The sequence below is a fragment of the Oncorhynchus keta genome, unplaced genomic scaffold (genome assembly GCF_023373465.1).
Source record: "Oncorhynchus keta strain PuntledgeMale-10-30-2019 unplaced genomic scaffold, Oket_V2 Un_contig_1863_pilon_pilon, whole genome shotgun sequence".
In the NCBI taxonomy this organism is placed as follows: Eukaryota; Metazoa; Chordata; class Actinopteri; order Salmoniformes; family Salmonidae; genus Oncorhynchus; species Oncorhynchus keta.
In genome coordinates this window covers 407,501-422,091 of record NW_026281022.1, presented here as the reverse complement: position 1 = coordinate 422,091, position 14,591 = coordinate 407,501, and the positions used below count along the sequence as shown (strand labels likewise).

General features: G+C 47.4%; 1 protein-coding gene across 2 annotated transcripts in view; it reads left to right on the top strand.

Moving 5' to 3' along the window:
* Window positions 1–14,591, top strand: part of LOC118363155 (fibroblast growth factor 14-like) — a 73,930-nt gene that overhangs the window by 27,730 nt on the left and 31,609 nt on the right. The window contains exon 1 of one of the 2 annotated variants that reach the window (XM_052504022.1): window positions 869–999. The exons of the other annotated variant lie outside the window; for it this stretch is intronic. Coding sequence (XP_052359982.1) covers window positions 930–999 — 70 coding nt within the window. The 5' untranslated portion in view covers window positions 869–929. Of the gene's footprint in view, window positions 1–868; window positions 1,000–14,591 lie in introns of those variants that run through there. 2 annotated transcript variants of the gene reach the window in all.

The following is a 14,591-nucleotide window of genomic DNA, read 5'->3' as shown; positions in this document are numbered from 1 at the left end:
CCAAGGTTTTTGCAAATGTAACATCAGTAGGGTAGAGAGAGGAAAAGGGGGGAAGAGGTATTTATGACCGTCATAAACCTACCTCCCAGGCCAACGTCATGACAGCAGACACATAGCTTTAAACAGTCACTCTACACTGATGTACATCTATGTTTTCTCTTCTTCTGTTTTCATGTTTAGTTTGTTCTCTAATACATTATCCAGTATCTGAAAGCTGCTTATGATTCCCCCATGTCCTCGCTTGCTCCTCACTGCAACACAAACTCAGCCCCCCTTCTGTAACAATAACAAACCCACGACTGAATGGCCTACATTTCCACAGAATGTTGATCCCTGGACTACTTTACCTATAACTCCTCGCTGCAACACCTTTATTTCCACGTTTTATGCAGCCTGGCCTACATTACCCATAACCCCACACATTTCCCCATGTGAGTTTATGCGTGAGTGTGTGTAAGTGTGCGTGCGTGGTAAGGGTTTAGAGCTTTCCCTTCAGGTCTATATGTTGTCATAGTGAGTGTGGAACTGAGGACAGATACCAGTGCAGATATCTCTGCTAAGCATACTTCAACAGCATCAGAAGTGGAGCCAGTAGACAGACTTATAAGGACCCCAGTCAACAACATTCCTGGTGGCCATTCTCTCTCTCTCTCTCTCTCTCTCTCTCTCTCTCTCTCTCTCTCTCTCTCTCTCTCTCTCTCTCTCTCTCTCTCTCTCTCTCTCTCTCTCTCTCTCTCTCTCTCTCTCTCTCTCTCTCCCCCTCTCTCTCTCTCTCTCTCTCTCTCTCTCTCTCTCTCTCTCTCAGTGTTTCTTATGAGGTCCTGATGACTGTGTGACACAACAGAGATATTCCTAGCCCTGGGTGTGATATAGGGAAGGGGGAGTGGAGAGATATAACCGGGGGTCCATGGAGGGTGTTTGTGTCGCTCATGGATTTAGAGACATTGCTACGGATAACAGAGAGGAGGATACGTACTGCATTGGGGAAACTCACACCAGGTAAGGAATGGGTTAGATAGTTTGAAAAAGAGAGAGGGAGAGGGATAAGGAGTGAGGGAGTGAGGCAGAGGGGGACAGGGAGAGAGGGAGAGAGGGAAAGGGAGAGAGACAGAGTGAAAAGGAAAGAGAGGAAAGGCGGGTCATGGGATGTTATACCATGGTTGTCTGGTCAGGACACTCTGGTAAGTCACTGGGTTCCTGTTGGTTCACAGATGAAGCCTATTGGATGTTTCAGAATACTATTGCACTGGGGGAAATTGAGAATCAAAACAACAAGCCGTTGATGCCTGAATTGTCTGCTTGTTCAATCTGTAAACCTGTAGCTAGTCATCTTTGGTATTTGTTTTTTTATAAAGTTATAAAATATTCTGTCTGGCCCTATTGTGATGTCCTCATGCCATATTCAGTGTGGCCCTACAGGGATTTCATTATAACAAATGCTATCATTGTAGATTTTGTCTGAACCCTATTGTGAAGTCATCATGTCAAATTCCCACTGGCCTTGTTGTGATGTCATCATGTTACAGTAAATTCTGTCCATGCAGATTCGGTCTGTCCCTATTGTGATGTCATCATGTCAGATTCTATCTAAATTGGAAGCAGTTGATTTTCTTTCTGTCCCCCTGGTCATGATTTAACCTCCAAATTCGCACACACACACACACATAAACACGCACAGTGTGACCTGACCCCTGAAGTTTGTAAAGGTGTTTGATAAGGCAGGCGTCAGACTCACGTCTCTGTCTGAGGACTCTGTTTGAAGTGTGTGTGTGTGTGTGTGTGTGTGTGTGTGTGTGTGTGTGTGTGTGTGTGTGTGTGTGTGTGTGTGTGTGTGTGTGTGTGTGTGTGTGTGTGTGTGTGTGTGTGTGTGTGTGTGTGTGTGTGTGTGTGTGTGTGTGTGTGTGTGTGTGTGTGTGTGTGTGTGTGTGTGTGTGTGTGTGTGTGTGTGTGTGTGTGTGTGTGTGTGTGTGTGTGTGTGTGTGTGTGTGTGTGTGTGTGTGTGTGTGTGTGTGTGTGTGTGTGTGTGTGTGTGTGTGTGTGTGTGTGTGTGTGTGTGTGTGTGTGTGTGTGTGTGTGTGTGTGTGTGTGTGTGTGTGTGTGTGTGTGTGTGTGTGTGTGTGTGTGTGTGTGTGTGTGTGTGTGTGTGTGTGTGTGTGTGTGTGTGTGTGTGTGTGTGTGTGTGTGTGTGTGTGTGTGTGTGTGTGTGTGTGTGTGTGTGTGTGTGTGTGTGTGTGTGTGTGTGTGTGTGTGTGTGTGTGTGTGTGTGTGTGTGTGTGTGTGTGTGTGTGTGTGTGTGTGTGTGCATATTTTCCAAGGTAGTTAATCCTTGTCAGCACCTGGTATTGTCCCTGCCATGGAAACCTCTCTAGTGTTGACTGAGCTGTATACTAATAATAAATGCAGGATATTTACAGATGTATACCTGTCAGCCCCGAACACCTCAGGATTCATATGTATCAGGCATCTCAGAGTAGGAGTGCTGATCTAGGGTCAGGTCCCCTCTGTATATGAAATCTTATTCATTGTGATCTACAAGGCATTACTGATCCTAAATCAGCCCTCCGACTCTGAGACACTTGGTACATACAACGCCAAGGCTCTTTCATACCATCTCTATTCCTTCTCATCCTTAAATGTCGGCATAACATCAGATTATTGGATTACGGGGATGCAGCATTAGGTCTAAATATCCGTGTAGCTGCACCTTTTGTAGTGCAGTGTAACGAGATGGGATTGAGTTAATGGGTTTAGAATCTCTCTGTGAAAAGAGGTATGAGGTGAAAATAGAGAAGGTGGATGGCGTATTCCAAGTTAGATCATGCTGAGTACCAGGTGAACCAAATCAAGCCCATCATAGTCCATCATCTTTCCTCCTGTTTATGGGGTTCTATCATTGCTGCTGTCATTACTAAGTTCAGCCTGGTAGATGGAAGGAAAGTTGACATGGATCATAACAGGTTGTGTATGAAGTGACGTGACACTAACGATATGGACACAGGAGTAGGGATGTGATGAGAGGTGACATTAGGTCATACTATCCCTGACCTATTCTAAGGTTGAGGTGAACACACACGCAGGTTCACACATGCGTACACCTTATGCTGTGTTTCGCATCTCCCAATGGCCTCTCTAGACCCCAAATACAGAACTCGGGAGAATCTGAGCCACACACGCACAGAGACACACACACACAGACACACACACACAGGTCCCCAAAGCCATCACTCAGGAGAACTTGATTCCCTGAAGCAGCAGAGTGAAGGCATTTAGGAGCCAAACCCCCATCGACCCTCAACTGGACCTTCAACTCACCTCCAGACAGACAGGAGGAGAGAAAGGGAGTTGTGAAGGGGAGAGAGAGGAGGAGAGGAAATAGACATGAAAGGAGAGGTTGAGAGGTGGAGGAGAGAGAGGAGGAGAGGAAATAGACATGGAAGGTGAGGTTGAGAGGTGGAGGAGTGAGAGGAGGAGAGGAAATAGACATGGAAGGTGAGGTTGAGAGGTGGAGGAGTGAGAGGAGGAGAGGAAATAGACATGGAAGGAGAGGTTGAGAGGTGGAGGAGAGAGAGGAGGAGAGGAAATAGACATGGAAGGTGAGGTTGAGAGGTAGAGGAGAGAGAGGAGGAGAGGAAATAGACATGGAAGGTGAGGTTGAGAGGTGGAGGAGTGAGAGGAGGAGAGGAAATAGACATGGAAGGTGAGGTTGAGAGGTGGAGGAGAGAGAGGAGGAGAGGAAATAGACATGGAAGGAGAGGTTGAGAGGGTTGGATGAGAGAGAGGAGGAGAGGAAATAGACATGGAAGGTGAGGTTGAGAGGTAGAGGAGAGAGAGGAGGAGAGAAATAGACATGGAAGGAGAGGTTGAGAGGTGGAGGAGAGAGGAGGAGAGGAAATAGACATGGAAGGTGAGGTTGAGAGGTAGAGGAGAGAGAGGAGGAGAGGAAATAGACATGGAAGGAGAGGTTGAGAGGTGGAGGAGAGAGAGGAGGAGAGGAAATAGACATGGAAGGAGAGGTTGAGAGAGGTGGAGGAGTGAGAGGAGGAGAGGAAATAGACATGGAAGGTGAGGTTGAGAGGTGGAGGAGAGAGAGGAGGAGAGAAATAGACATGGAAGGAGAGGTTGAGAGGGTTGGATGAGAGAGAGGAGGAGAGGAAATAGACATGGAAGGTGAGGTTGAGAGGTAGAGGAGAGAGAGGAGGAGAGGAAATAGACATGGAAGGAGAGGTTGAGAGGTGGAGGAGAGAGGAGGAGAGGAAATAGACATGGAAGGTGAGGTTGAGGGTAGAGGAGAGAGAGGAGGAGAGGAAATAGACATGGAAGGAGAGGTTGAGAGGTGGAGGAGAGAGAGGAGGAGAGGAAATAGACATGGAAGGTGAGGTTGAGAGGTGGAGGAGAGAGAGGAGGAGAGGAAATAGACATGGAAGGTGAGGTTGAGAGGTGGAGGAGAGAGAGGAGGAGAGGAAATAGACATGGAAGGAGAGGTTGAGAGGTGGAGGAGAGAGAGGAGGAGAGGAAATAGACATGGAAGGTGAGGTTGAGAGGTAGAGGAGAGAGAGGAGGAGAGGAAATAGACATGGAAGGAGGGTTGAGAGGTGGAGGAGAGAGAGGAGGAGAGGAAATAGACATGGAAGGAGAGGTTGAGAGGGTTGGATGAGAGAGAGGAGGAGAGGAAATAGACATGGAAGGTGAGGTTGAGAGGTAGAGGAGAGAGAGGAGGAGAGGAAATAGACATGGAAGGAGAGGTTGAGAGGTGGAGGAGAGAGGAGGAGAGGAAATAGACATGGAAGGTGAGGTTGAGAGGTGGAGGAGAGAGAGGAGGAGAGGAAATAGACATGGAAGGAGAGGTGGAGGAGAGAGGAGGAGAGGAAATAGACATGGAAGGTGAGGTTGAGAGGTGGAGGAGAGAGAGGAGGAGAGGAAATAGACATGGAAGGAGAGGTTGAGAGGTGGAGGAGAGAGAGGAGGAGAGGAAATAGACATGGAAGGAGAGGTTGAGAGGGTTGGATGAGAGAGAGGAGGAGAGGAAATAGACATGGAAGGTGAGGTTGAGAGGTAGAGGAGAGAGAGGAGGAGAGGAAATAGACATGGAAGGAGAGGTTGAGAGGTGGAGGAGAGAGGAGGAGAGGAAATAGACATGGAAGGAGAGGTTGAGAGGTGGAGGAGAGAGGAGGAGAGGAAATAGACATGGAAGGTGAGGTTGAGAGGTGGAGGAGAGAGAGGAGGAGAGGAAATAGACATGGAAGGAGAGGTGGAGGAGAGAGGAGGAGAGGAAATAGACATGGAAGGTGAGGTTGAGAGGTGGAGGAGAGAGAGGAGGAGAGGAAATAGACATGGAAGGAGAGGTTGAGAGGTGGAGGAGAGAGAGGAGGAGAGAAATAGACATGGAAGGAGAGGTTGAGAGGTGGAGGAGAGAGAGGAGGAGAGGAAATAGACATGGAAGGAGAGGTTGAGAGGTGGAGGAGAGAGGAGGAGAGGAAATAGACATGGAAGGTGAGGTTGAGAGGTGGAGGAGAGAGGAGGAGAGGAAATAGACATGGAAGGAGAGGTTGAGAGGTGGAGGAGAGAGAGGAGGAGAGGAAATAGACATGGAAGGAGAGGTTGAGAGGTGGAGGAGAGAGAGGAGGAGAGGAAATAGACATGGAAGGTGAGGTTGAGAGGTGGAGGAGAGAGAGGAGGAGAGGAAATAGACATGGAAGGAGAGGTTGAGAGGTGGAGGAGAGAGAGGAGGAGAGGAAATAGACATGGAAGGTGAGGTTGAGAGGTGGAGGAGAGAGAGGAGGAGAGGAAATAGACATGGAAGGTGAGGTTGAGAGGTGGAGGAGAGAGAGGAGGAGAGGAAATAGACATGGAAGGAGAGGTTGAGAGGTGGAGGAGAGAGAGGAGGAGAGGAAATAGACATGGAAGGTGAGGTTGAGAGGTGGAGGAGAGAGAGGAGGAGAGGAAATAGACATGGAAGGAGAGGTTGAGAGGTGGAGGAGAGAGAGGAGGAGAGGAAATAGACATGGAAGGAGAGGTTGAGAGGTGGAGGAGAGAGAGGAGGAGAGGAAATAGACATGGAAGGTGAGGTTGAGAGGTAGAGGAGAGAGAGGAGGAGAGGAAATAGACATGGAAGGAGAGGTTGAGATGTGGAGGAGAGAGAGGAGGAGAGGAAATAGACATGGAAGGAGAGGTTGAGAGGGTTGGATGAGAGAGAGGAGGAGAGGAAATAGACATGGAAGGTGAGGTTGAGAGGTAGAGGAGAGAGAGGAGGAGAGGAAATAGACATGGAAGGAGAGGTTGAGAGGTGGAGGAGAGAGGAGGAGAGGAAATAGACATGGAAGGTGAGGTTGAGAGGTGGAGGAGAGAGAGGAGGAGAGGAAATAGACATGGAAGGAGAGGTGGAGGAGAGAGGAGGAGAGGAAATAGACATGGAAGGTGAGGTTGAGAGGTGGAGGAGAGAGAGGAGGAGAGGAAATAGACATGGAAGGAGAGGTTGAGAGGTGGAGGAGAGAGAGGAGGAGAGGAAATAGACATGGAAGGAGAGGTTGAGAGGGTTGGATGAGAGAGAGGAGGAGAGGAAATAGACATGGAAGGTGAGGTTGAGAGGTAGAGGAGAGAGAGGAGGAGAGAAATAGACATGGAAGGAGAGGTTGAGAGGTGGAGGAGAGAGGAGGAGAGGAAATAGACATGGAAGGAGAGGTTGAGAGGTGGAGGAGAGAGGAGGAGAGGAAATAGACATGGAAGGTGAGGTTGAGAGGTGGAGGAGAGAGAGGAGGAGAGGAAATAGACATGGAAGGAGAGGTGGAGGAGAGAGGAGGAGAGGAAATAGACATGGAAGGTGAGGTTGAGAGGTGGAGGAGAGAGAGGAGGAGAGGAAATAGACATGGAAGGAGAGGTTGAGAGGTGGAGGAGAGAGAGGAGGAGAGAAATAGACATGGAAGGAGAGGTTGAGAGGTGGAGGAGAGAGAGGAGGAGAGGAAATAGACATGGAAGGAGAGGTTGAGAGGTGGAGGAGAGAGGAGGAGAGGAAATAGACATGGAAGGTGAGGTTGAGAGGTGGAGGAGAGAGAGGAGAGGAAATAGACATGGAAGGAGAGGTTGAGAGGTGGAGGAGAGAGAGGAGGAGAGGAAATAGACATGGAAGGAGAGGTTGAGAGGTGGAGGAGAGAGAGGAGGAGAGGAAATAGACATGGAAGGAGAGGTTGAGAGGTGGAGGAGAGAGAGGAGGAGAGGAAATAGACATGGAAGGAGAGGTTGAGAGGTGGAGGAGAGAGAGGAGGAGAGGAAATAGACATGGAAGGTGAGGTTGAGAGGTGGAGGAGAGAGAGGAGGAGAGGAAATAGACATGGAAGGAGAGGTTGAGAGGTGGAGGAGAGAGAGGAGGAGAGGAAATAGACATGGAAGGAGAGGTTGAGAGGTGGAGGAGAGAGAGGAGGAGAGGAAATAGACATGGAAGGAGAGGTTGAGAGGTGGAGGAGAGAGAGGAGGAGAGGAAATAGACATGGAACGAGAGGTTGAGAGAGAGGAGGAGAGAAATAGACATGGAAGGAGAGGTGGAGGAGAGAGAGGAAGAAAGGAGATTATGTTTTATTTAGGCCCATTTATTTGCAAAGCCTTACTACCATCATCACTGAATCGTCACTGGACCACAGGTGCCATCACTGTAACTTGATTGGTTGGCAGATGTCATCAATGAAACATGAATATACCAGAGATGTAATCAGTGACTGACTGGAAGGTGAAATAAACAATAAAAATGAACAGTAAACATTACACTCACAGAAGTTCCAAAATAATAAATACATTACAAATGTAAAATATTAAATATATATATTTATATACAGTGTTGTAACGATGTGCAAATGGTTAAAGTTCAAAAGGGACAATAAATAAACATAAATATGATTTGCATTTACAATGGTGTTTGTTCATCACTGGTTGCCCTTTTCTTGTTGTAACAGGTCACAAATCTTGCTGCTGTGATGGCACACTGTGGAATTTCACCCAGTAGATATGGGAGTTTATCAAAATTGGATTTGTTTTCAAATTCTTTGTGGATCTGTGTAATCTGAGGGAAATATGTATCTCTAATATGGTCATACATTGGGCAGGAGGTTAGGAAGTGCAGCTCAGTTTCCACCTCATTGTGTGGGCGGTATGCACAAAGCCTGTCTTCTCTTGAGAGCCAGGTCTGTCAACGGCGTCCTTTCTCAATAGCAAGGCTATGCTCACTAAGTCTGTACACAGTCAAAGCTTTCCTTAAGTTTTGGTCATTCACAGTAGTCAGGTATTCTGCCACTGTGTACTCTCTGTTTAGGGCCAACTAGCATTCTAGTTTGCTCAGTTGTTTTGTTAATTCTTTCCAATATGTCAAGTAATTATATTTTTGTTTTCTCATGATTTGGTTGGGTCTAATTGTGTTGCTGTCCTGGGGCTCTGTGTAACGGTTCTCTTTAGGTGAAGTAGAGACCAAAATGCGGCGTGGCTATTGCAATCCATGTTTAATGAAACAAAGTAAACAGCCTAATACTGGTGCAAAGTAACACAGAGACAGTAACAAGGACAATCACCCACCAAAACCCAACACCAAACAGGCTACCTAAATATGGTTCCCAATCAGAGACAATGACGAACACCTGCCTCTGATTGAGAACCATATCAGGCCAAACATAGAACTAGACAAACTAGACATGTAACATAGAATGCCCACCCAGCTCACACCCTGACCAACCAAAACATAGAAACATACAAAGCAAACTGTGGTCAGGGTGTGACAGTACCCCCCCCCACCTTGTCCGCTTCCATGGCCTCCTCACCATGGCAACTCTTCTCAATGGACAGAGGGGCGGCAGCTCGGGACAGAGGGGCGGCAGCTCGGGACAGAGGGGCGGCAGCTCGGGACAGAGGGGCGGCTGCTCGGGACAGAGGGGCGGCTGCTCGGGACAGAGGGGCGGCAGCTCGGGACAGAGGGGCGGCAGCTCGGGACAGAGGGGCGGCAGCTCAGGACAAAGGGGCGGAAGCTCGGGACAGAGGGGTGGAAGCTCTGGACAGAGGGGCGGAAGCTCTGGACATAGGGGTGGCTGATCGTGACAGGGGGGCAGCTCGGGACAGAGGGGCTCTGGCGGCCCCTGGCTGACTGGAGGCACTGGCGGCTCCTGGCAGACGGGCGGCACTGGCGGCTCCTGGCAGATGGGCGGCACTGGTGGCGCTGGGCTGACGGGCGGAACTGGTGGCGCTGGGCAGACGGGCGGCACTGGCGGCGCTGGGCAGACGGGCGGCACTGGCGGCGCTGGGCAGACGGGTGGCACTGGCGGCGCTGGAGAGGAGGACGGCTCTGGTAGCACCGGAGAGGCGGGAGACTCCGACAGCGCTGGAGAGGAGGAAGGATCTGGTAGCGCCGGAGAGGCGGGAGACTCCGGCAGCGCTGGAGAGGAGGGAGCCCCTGTAAGGATGGACCGGAGAGACAGCCTGGTGCGGGGGGCTGCCACCGGAGAGCTGGTGCGTGGAGGTGGTGACGGATAGACCGGGCAGTGCAGGCGCACTGGAGCTCTTGAGCACCGAGCCTGCCCAACCTTACCCGGTTGAATGGTCCCGGTTGCCCTGCCAGTGCGGCGAGGTGGAATAGCCCGCACTGGGCTATGCAGGCGAACCAGGGACACCGTGCGCAAGGTTGGTGCCATGTAAGCCGGCCCAAGGAGACCCACTAGAGACCAGATGCGTAGAGCCGGCTTCATGGCACTTGGCTCGATGCCCACTCTAGCCCGGCCGATACGCAGAGCTGGAATGTACCGCACCGGGCTATGCACCCGCACTGGGGACACCGTGCGCTTCACAGCATAACACGGTGCCTGCCTGGTCTCTCTCGTCCCCCGGTAACCACAGGAAGTTGGCTCAGGTCTCCTACCTGGCGTAGCCATACTCCCTGTGAGCCTCCCCCCAAGAAATTTTTGGGGCTGACTCTCAGGCTACCTAAATATGGTTCCCAATCAGAGACAATGATGAACACCTGCCTCTGATTGAGAACCATATCAGGTCAAACATAGAACTAGACAAACTAGACATGTAAACTAGAATGCCCACCCAGCTCACACCCTGACCAACCAATACATAGAAACATACAAAGCAAACTATGGTCAGGGTGTGACACTCTGTTTGTGATTGTGAACAGAGCCCCAGGACCAGCTTGCTTAGCCTCTTGCGCCGAGCCATCCCGGATCCGGTATCGTGACTACAGCCTCAAGCTCATTACCATAACGCAACGTTAACGATTTCTAAAAATCGCAAATGAAATGAAATAAATATGCCTGCTCTCAAGCTTAGCCTTTTCTTAACAACACTGTCATCTCGGATTTTCAAAATATGCTTTTGAACCATAGAAAATCAATAATTTGTGTAAGAGTGTTGATGGCTAGCTTAGCATTTAGCGTAGCATTTAGCACGCAACATATTCCCAAAAACCAGCAAAGGAATCAAATTAAATAATTTACCTTTGAAGAACTTCAGATGTTTCAATGAGGATACTCTCAGTTACATAGCAGATGTCCAGTTTTTCCTGAAAGATTCTTTGTGTAGGACAAATCGCTCCGTTTGTTACTACACATTTGGCTACCGAAACTAACCGAAAATTCAGTCACCAAAACGTCAAACTTTTTCCGAATTAACTCCATAATATCGACCGAAACATGGCAAACGTTGTTTGAATCAATCCTCAAGGTGTTTTGTCAAATATCTCTTCATTGATATGCCGTTCGTGGAAGCATGGTTTTTCTCAGAATCCCATGGAAAAATACCAGCAGCTGAGTTTTGCGCACCAATTTCCACGCAGGACACCGTGCCGACACTTGGCAAATGTAGTCTCTTATGGTCAATCTTCCAATGATATGCCTGCAAATACGTCACAATGCTCCAGAACCCTTGGGAAACGATAGAAAGGGTAGGCTCATTTCTGTCACATTCACAGCCATATAAGGAGATAATGCAAAACGTAGCCTCAGAAATCCTGTTCATTTCCTGGTTGCAGAAACATCTTGGTTTTGCCTGAAGCTTTTGTTCTAGGGCACTCACAGTGAAAATCTTTGCAGTTCTGGAAACGTCAGAGTGTTTTCTTTCCAGAGCTATCAATTCCATGCATAGTCGAGCATCTTTTCGTGACAAAATATTGCGCTTAAAACGGGCACGTCTTTTTATCCAAAAATGAAATACTGCCCCTAGAGTCTCAAGAGGTTAAGGGACTCTTCTCTAGGTTCATCTCTCTGTAGGTGATGGCTTTGCTATGGAAGGTTTGGGAATCACTTCCTTTTACATATGTGGTTGTAGAATTTATCGTTCACAGCTTTGTGGAAGTTACCTGTGGCGCTGATGTTTAGGCCAAGTTATGTATAGTTTTTTGTGTGCTCTAGGGCAATGCTGTCTAAATGGAATTTGTATTTGTGGTCCTTTTTTGGAACACCATTATTTTGGTCTTACTGAGATTTATTGTCAGGGCCCAGGTCTGACAGAATCTGTGCAGAAGATATAGGTGCTGCTGTAGGCCCTCCTTGGTTGGAGACAGAAGCACCAGATCATCAGCAAACAGTAGACATTTGACTTCAGATTCTAGTAGGGTGAGGCCGGGTGCTATAGACTTTTCTAGTGCCCTCACCAATTCGTTGATATATATGGGTGGGGCTTAAGCTGCATCCCTGTCTCACCCCACGGCCCTGTGGGAAGAAATGTGTGTGTTTTTGCCTATTTTAACCCCACACTTGTTGTTTGTATACATGGATTTTATAATGTTGTATGTTTATCCCCCAACACCACTTTTCATCTATTTGTATAGCAGACCCTCATGCCAAATTGAGTCGAAGCCTTTTTTTAAATCAACAAAGCATGAGCAGACTTTGCCTATGTTTTGGTTTGTTTGTCAAATAGGGTGTGCAGGGTGAATACGTGGTCTGTCGTAAGATAATTTGGTAAAAAGCCAATTTGACATTTGCTCAGTACATTGTTTTCATTGAGGAAATGTACGAGTCCGCTGTTAATGATAATGCAGAGGATTTCCCCAAGATTACTGTTGATGCATATCCCACGGTAGTTATTGGGGTGATCAGTCCTTGGTTCCAAATATTGGGGAAGATGCCAGAGCTAAGGATTATGTTAAAGAGTTTTAGTATAGCCAGTTGGAATTTGTTGTCTGTATATTTGATAATTCCATTGAGGATACCATCAACACCACAGGCCTTTTTTGGTTGGAGGGTTTTTATTTTGTCCTGTAGTTCATTCCAGGTAATTGGAGAATCAATCCAGTGGGCTCTGGTAGTCTATAATAGTTTATTCAAAGATTTGTATTTGATCATGTATATGTTTTTGCTGTTTGTTCTTTGTTATAGAGCCAAAAATATTGGAGAAGTGGTTTACCCATACATCTCCATTTTGGATAGATAATTCTTCGTGTTGTTGTTTGTTTAGTGTTTTCCAATTTTCCCAGAAGTGGTTTGATTCTATGGATTCTTCAATTACATTGAGCTGATTTCTAACAAGCCTTTCCTTCTTTTTCCGTAGTGTATTTCTGTATTGTTTTAGTGATTCACCATAGTGAAGGCGTGGACTCAGGTTTTCTGGTTCTCTAGGTTTTTGGTTGGACAGGATTCTCAATGTCTTTCTTAGGTTTTTGCATTCTTCATCAAACCATTTGTCATTGTTGTTCATTTTCTCCAGTTTTTTGTTTGAAATTTTTAGAATAGATAGGGAAGCTGAGAGATCAAATATACTGTTAACATTTTCTACAGCCAAATTTACACCTTCACTATTAGGTTTCCACACAACATTCCTTCTATCTATAGCATTTCTTAATATTACTCAGTTCCTTTGGCTTTGATATATCATGATTGAGTATTGCTCTGTTCAAATGGACTGTGATTTTGCTGTGGTCTGATAGGGGTGTCAGTGGGCTGACTGTGAACGCTCTGAGAGACTCTGGGTTGAGGTCAGTGATAAAGTAGTCTAGACTACTACTGCCAAGAGATGAGCTACAGGTGTACCTACCATAGGAGTCTCCTCGAAGCCTACCATTGACTATGTACATACCCAGTGTGCGACAGAGCTGCAGGAGTTGTAACCCGTTTTTGTTGGTTATGTTGTCATAGTTGTGCCTAGGGGGGCATATGGGAATGCTGTCACCTCCAGGCAGGTGTTTGTCTCCCTGTGTGCTGAGGGGGTCAGGTTCTAATATTTATATATTTCACCTTTATTTAACCAGGTAGGCCAGTTGAGAACAAGTTGTCATTGACAACTGCGTCCTGGCCAAGATAAAGCAAAGCAGTGCAACAAAAACCAACACAGAGTTACACATGGGATAAACAAACATACAGTCAATAACACAATAGAAAAATCTATATACAGTGTGTGCAAATGGAGTAAGGAGGGAAGGCAATAAATAGGCCATGGAAGCAAAGTAATTACAATGTAGCAAATTAACACGGAAGTGATAGATGTGCAGATGATGATGTGCAAGTAGAAATACTGGTGTGCAAAAGAGCAAAAAAGTAAATAAAAACAATATGGGGGTGGGGTAGGTTTTTGGTTGGGCTATTTACAGATGGGCTGTGTATAGGTGCAATGATCGGTAAGCTGCTCAGATAGCTGATGCTTAAAGTTGGTGAGGGAGATATAAGTCTCCAGTTTCAGCAATTTTTACAATTCGTTCCAGTCATTGGCAGCAGAGAACTGGAAGGAAAGGCGGCCAAAGTGGGTGTTAGCTTTGGGGATGACCAGTGAGATATACCTGCTGGAGTGCGTGCTACGGGTGGGTGTTGTTATGGTGACCAGTGAGCTGAGATAAGGCGGAGCTTTACCTAGAAAAGACTTATAGATGACATGGAGCCAGTGGGTCTGGCGACGAATATGTAGCGAGGGCCAGCCGACGAGAGCATACAGGTCGCAGTGGTGGGTGGTATATGGGGCTTTGGTGACAAAACGGATGGCACTGTGATAGACAGCATCCAGTTTGTTGAGTAGAGTGTTGGAGGCTATTTTGTAAACATCGCCGAAGTCGAGGATCGGTAGAATAGGCCGTTTTACGAGGGTATGTTTGGCAGCGTGAGTGTAGGAGGCTTTGTTGCGAAATAGGAAGCCGATTCTAAATTTAATTTTGGATTAATATGAGTCTGGAAGGAGTCAGAACTGTCCAGAGTAGTGATGCTAGTCGGGCAGGTGGGTGCGGGCAGCAATCGGTTGAAGAGCATGCATTTAGTTTTACTAGCGTTTAAGAGCAGTTGGAGGCCACGGAAGGTTATGGCATTTAAGGTCGCCACAGACTAGTACATGTCCCTGGGCCTGGAAATGATTGATTTCCCCCTCCAGGATGGAAAATCTGTCTTCATTAAAGTATGGTGATTCTAGTGGGGGGATATAGGTAGCACACAGGAGGACATTTTTCTCTGTTAAGATCATTTCCTTTTGAATGTCTAGTCAAATGTAAAATGTTCCTGTTTTGATGAATTTAATGGAGTGAGCAAGGTCTGCTCTATACCAAATTAGCATACCCTTCCTGTTTCACACCTGGTAGTATGGTGGATGGGACTACAAGCTCTCTGTAACATACAGGGCAACCGGTGGGTCCGTCTCCACTATAC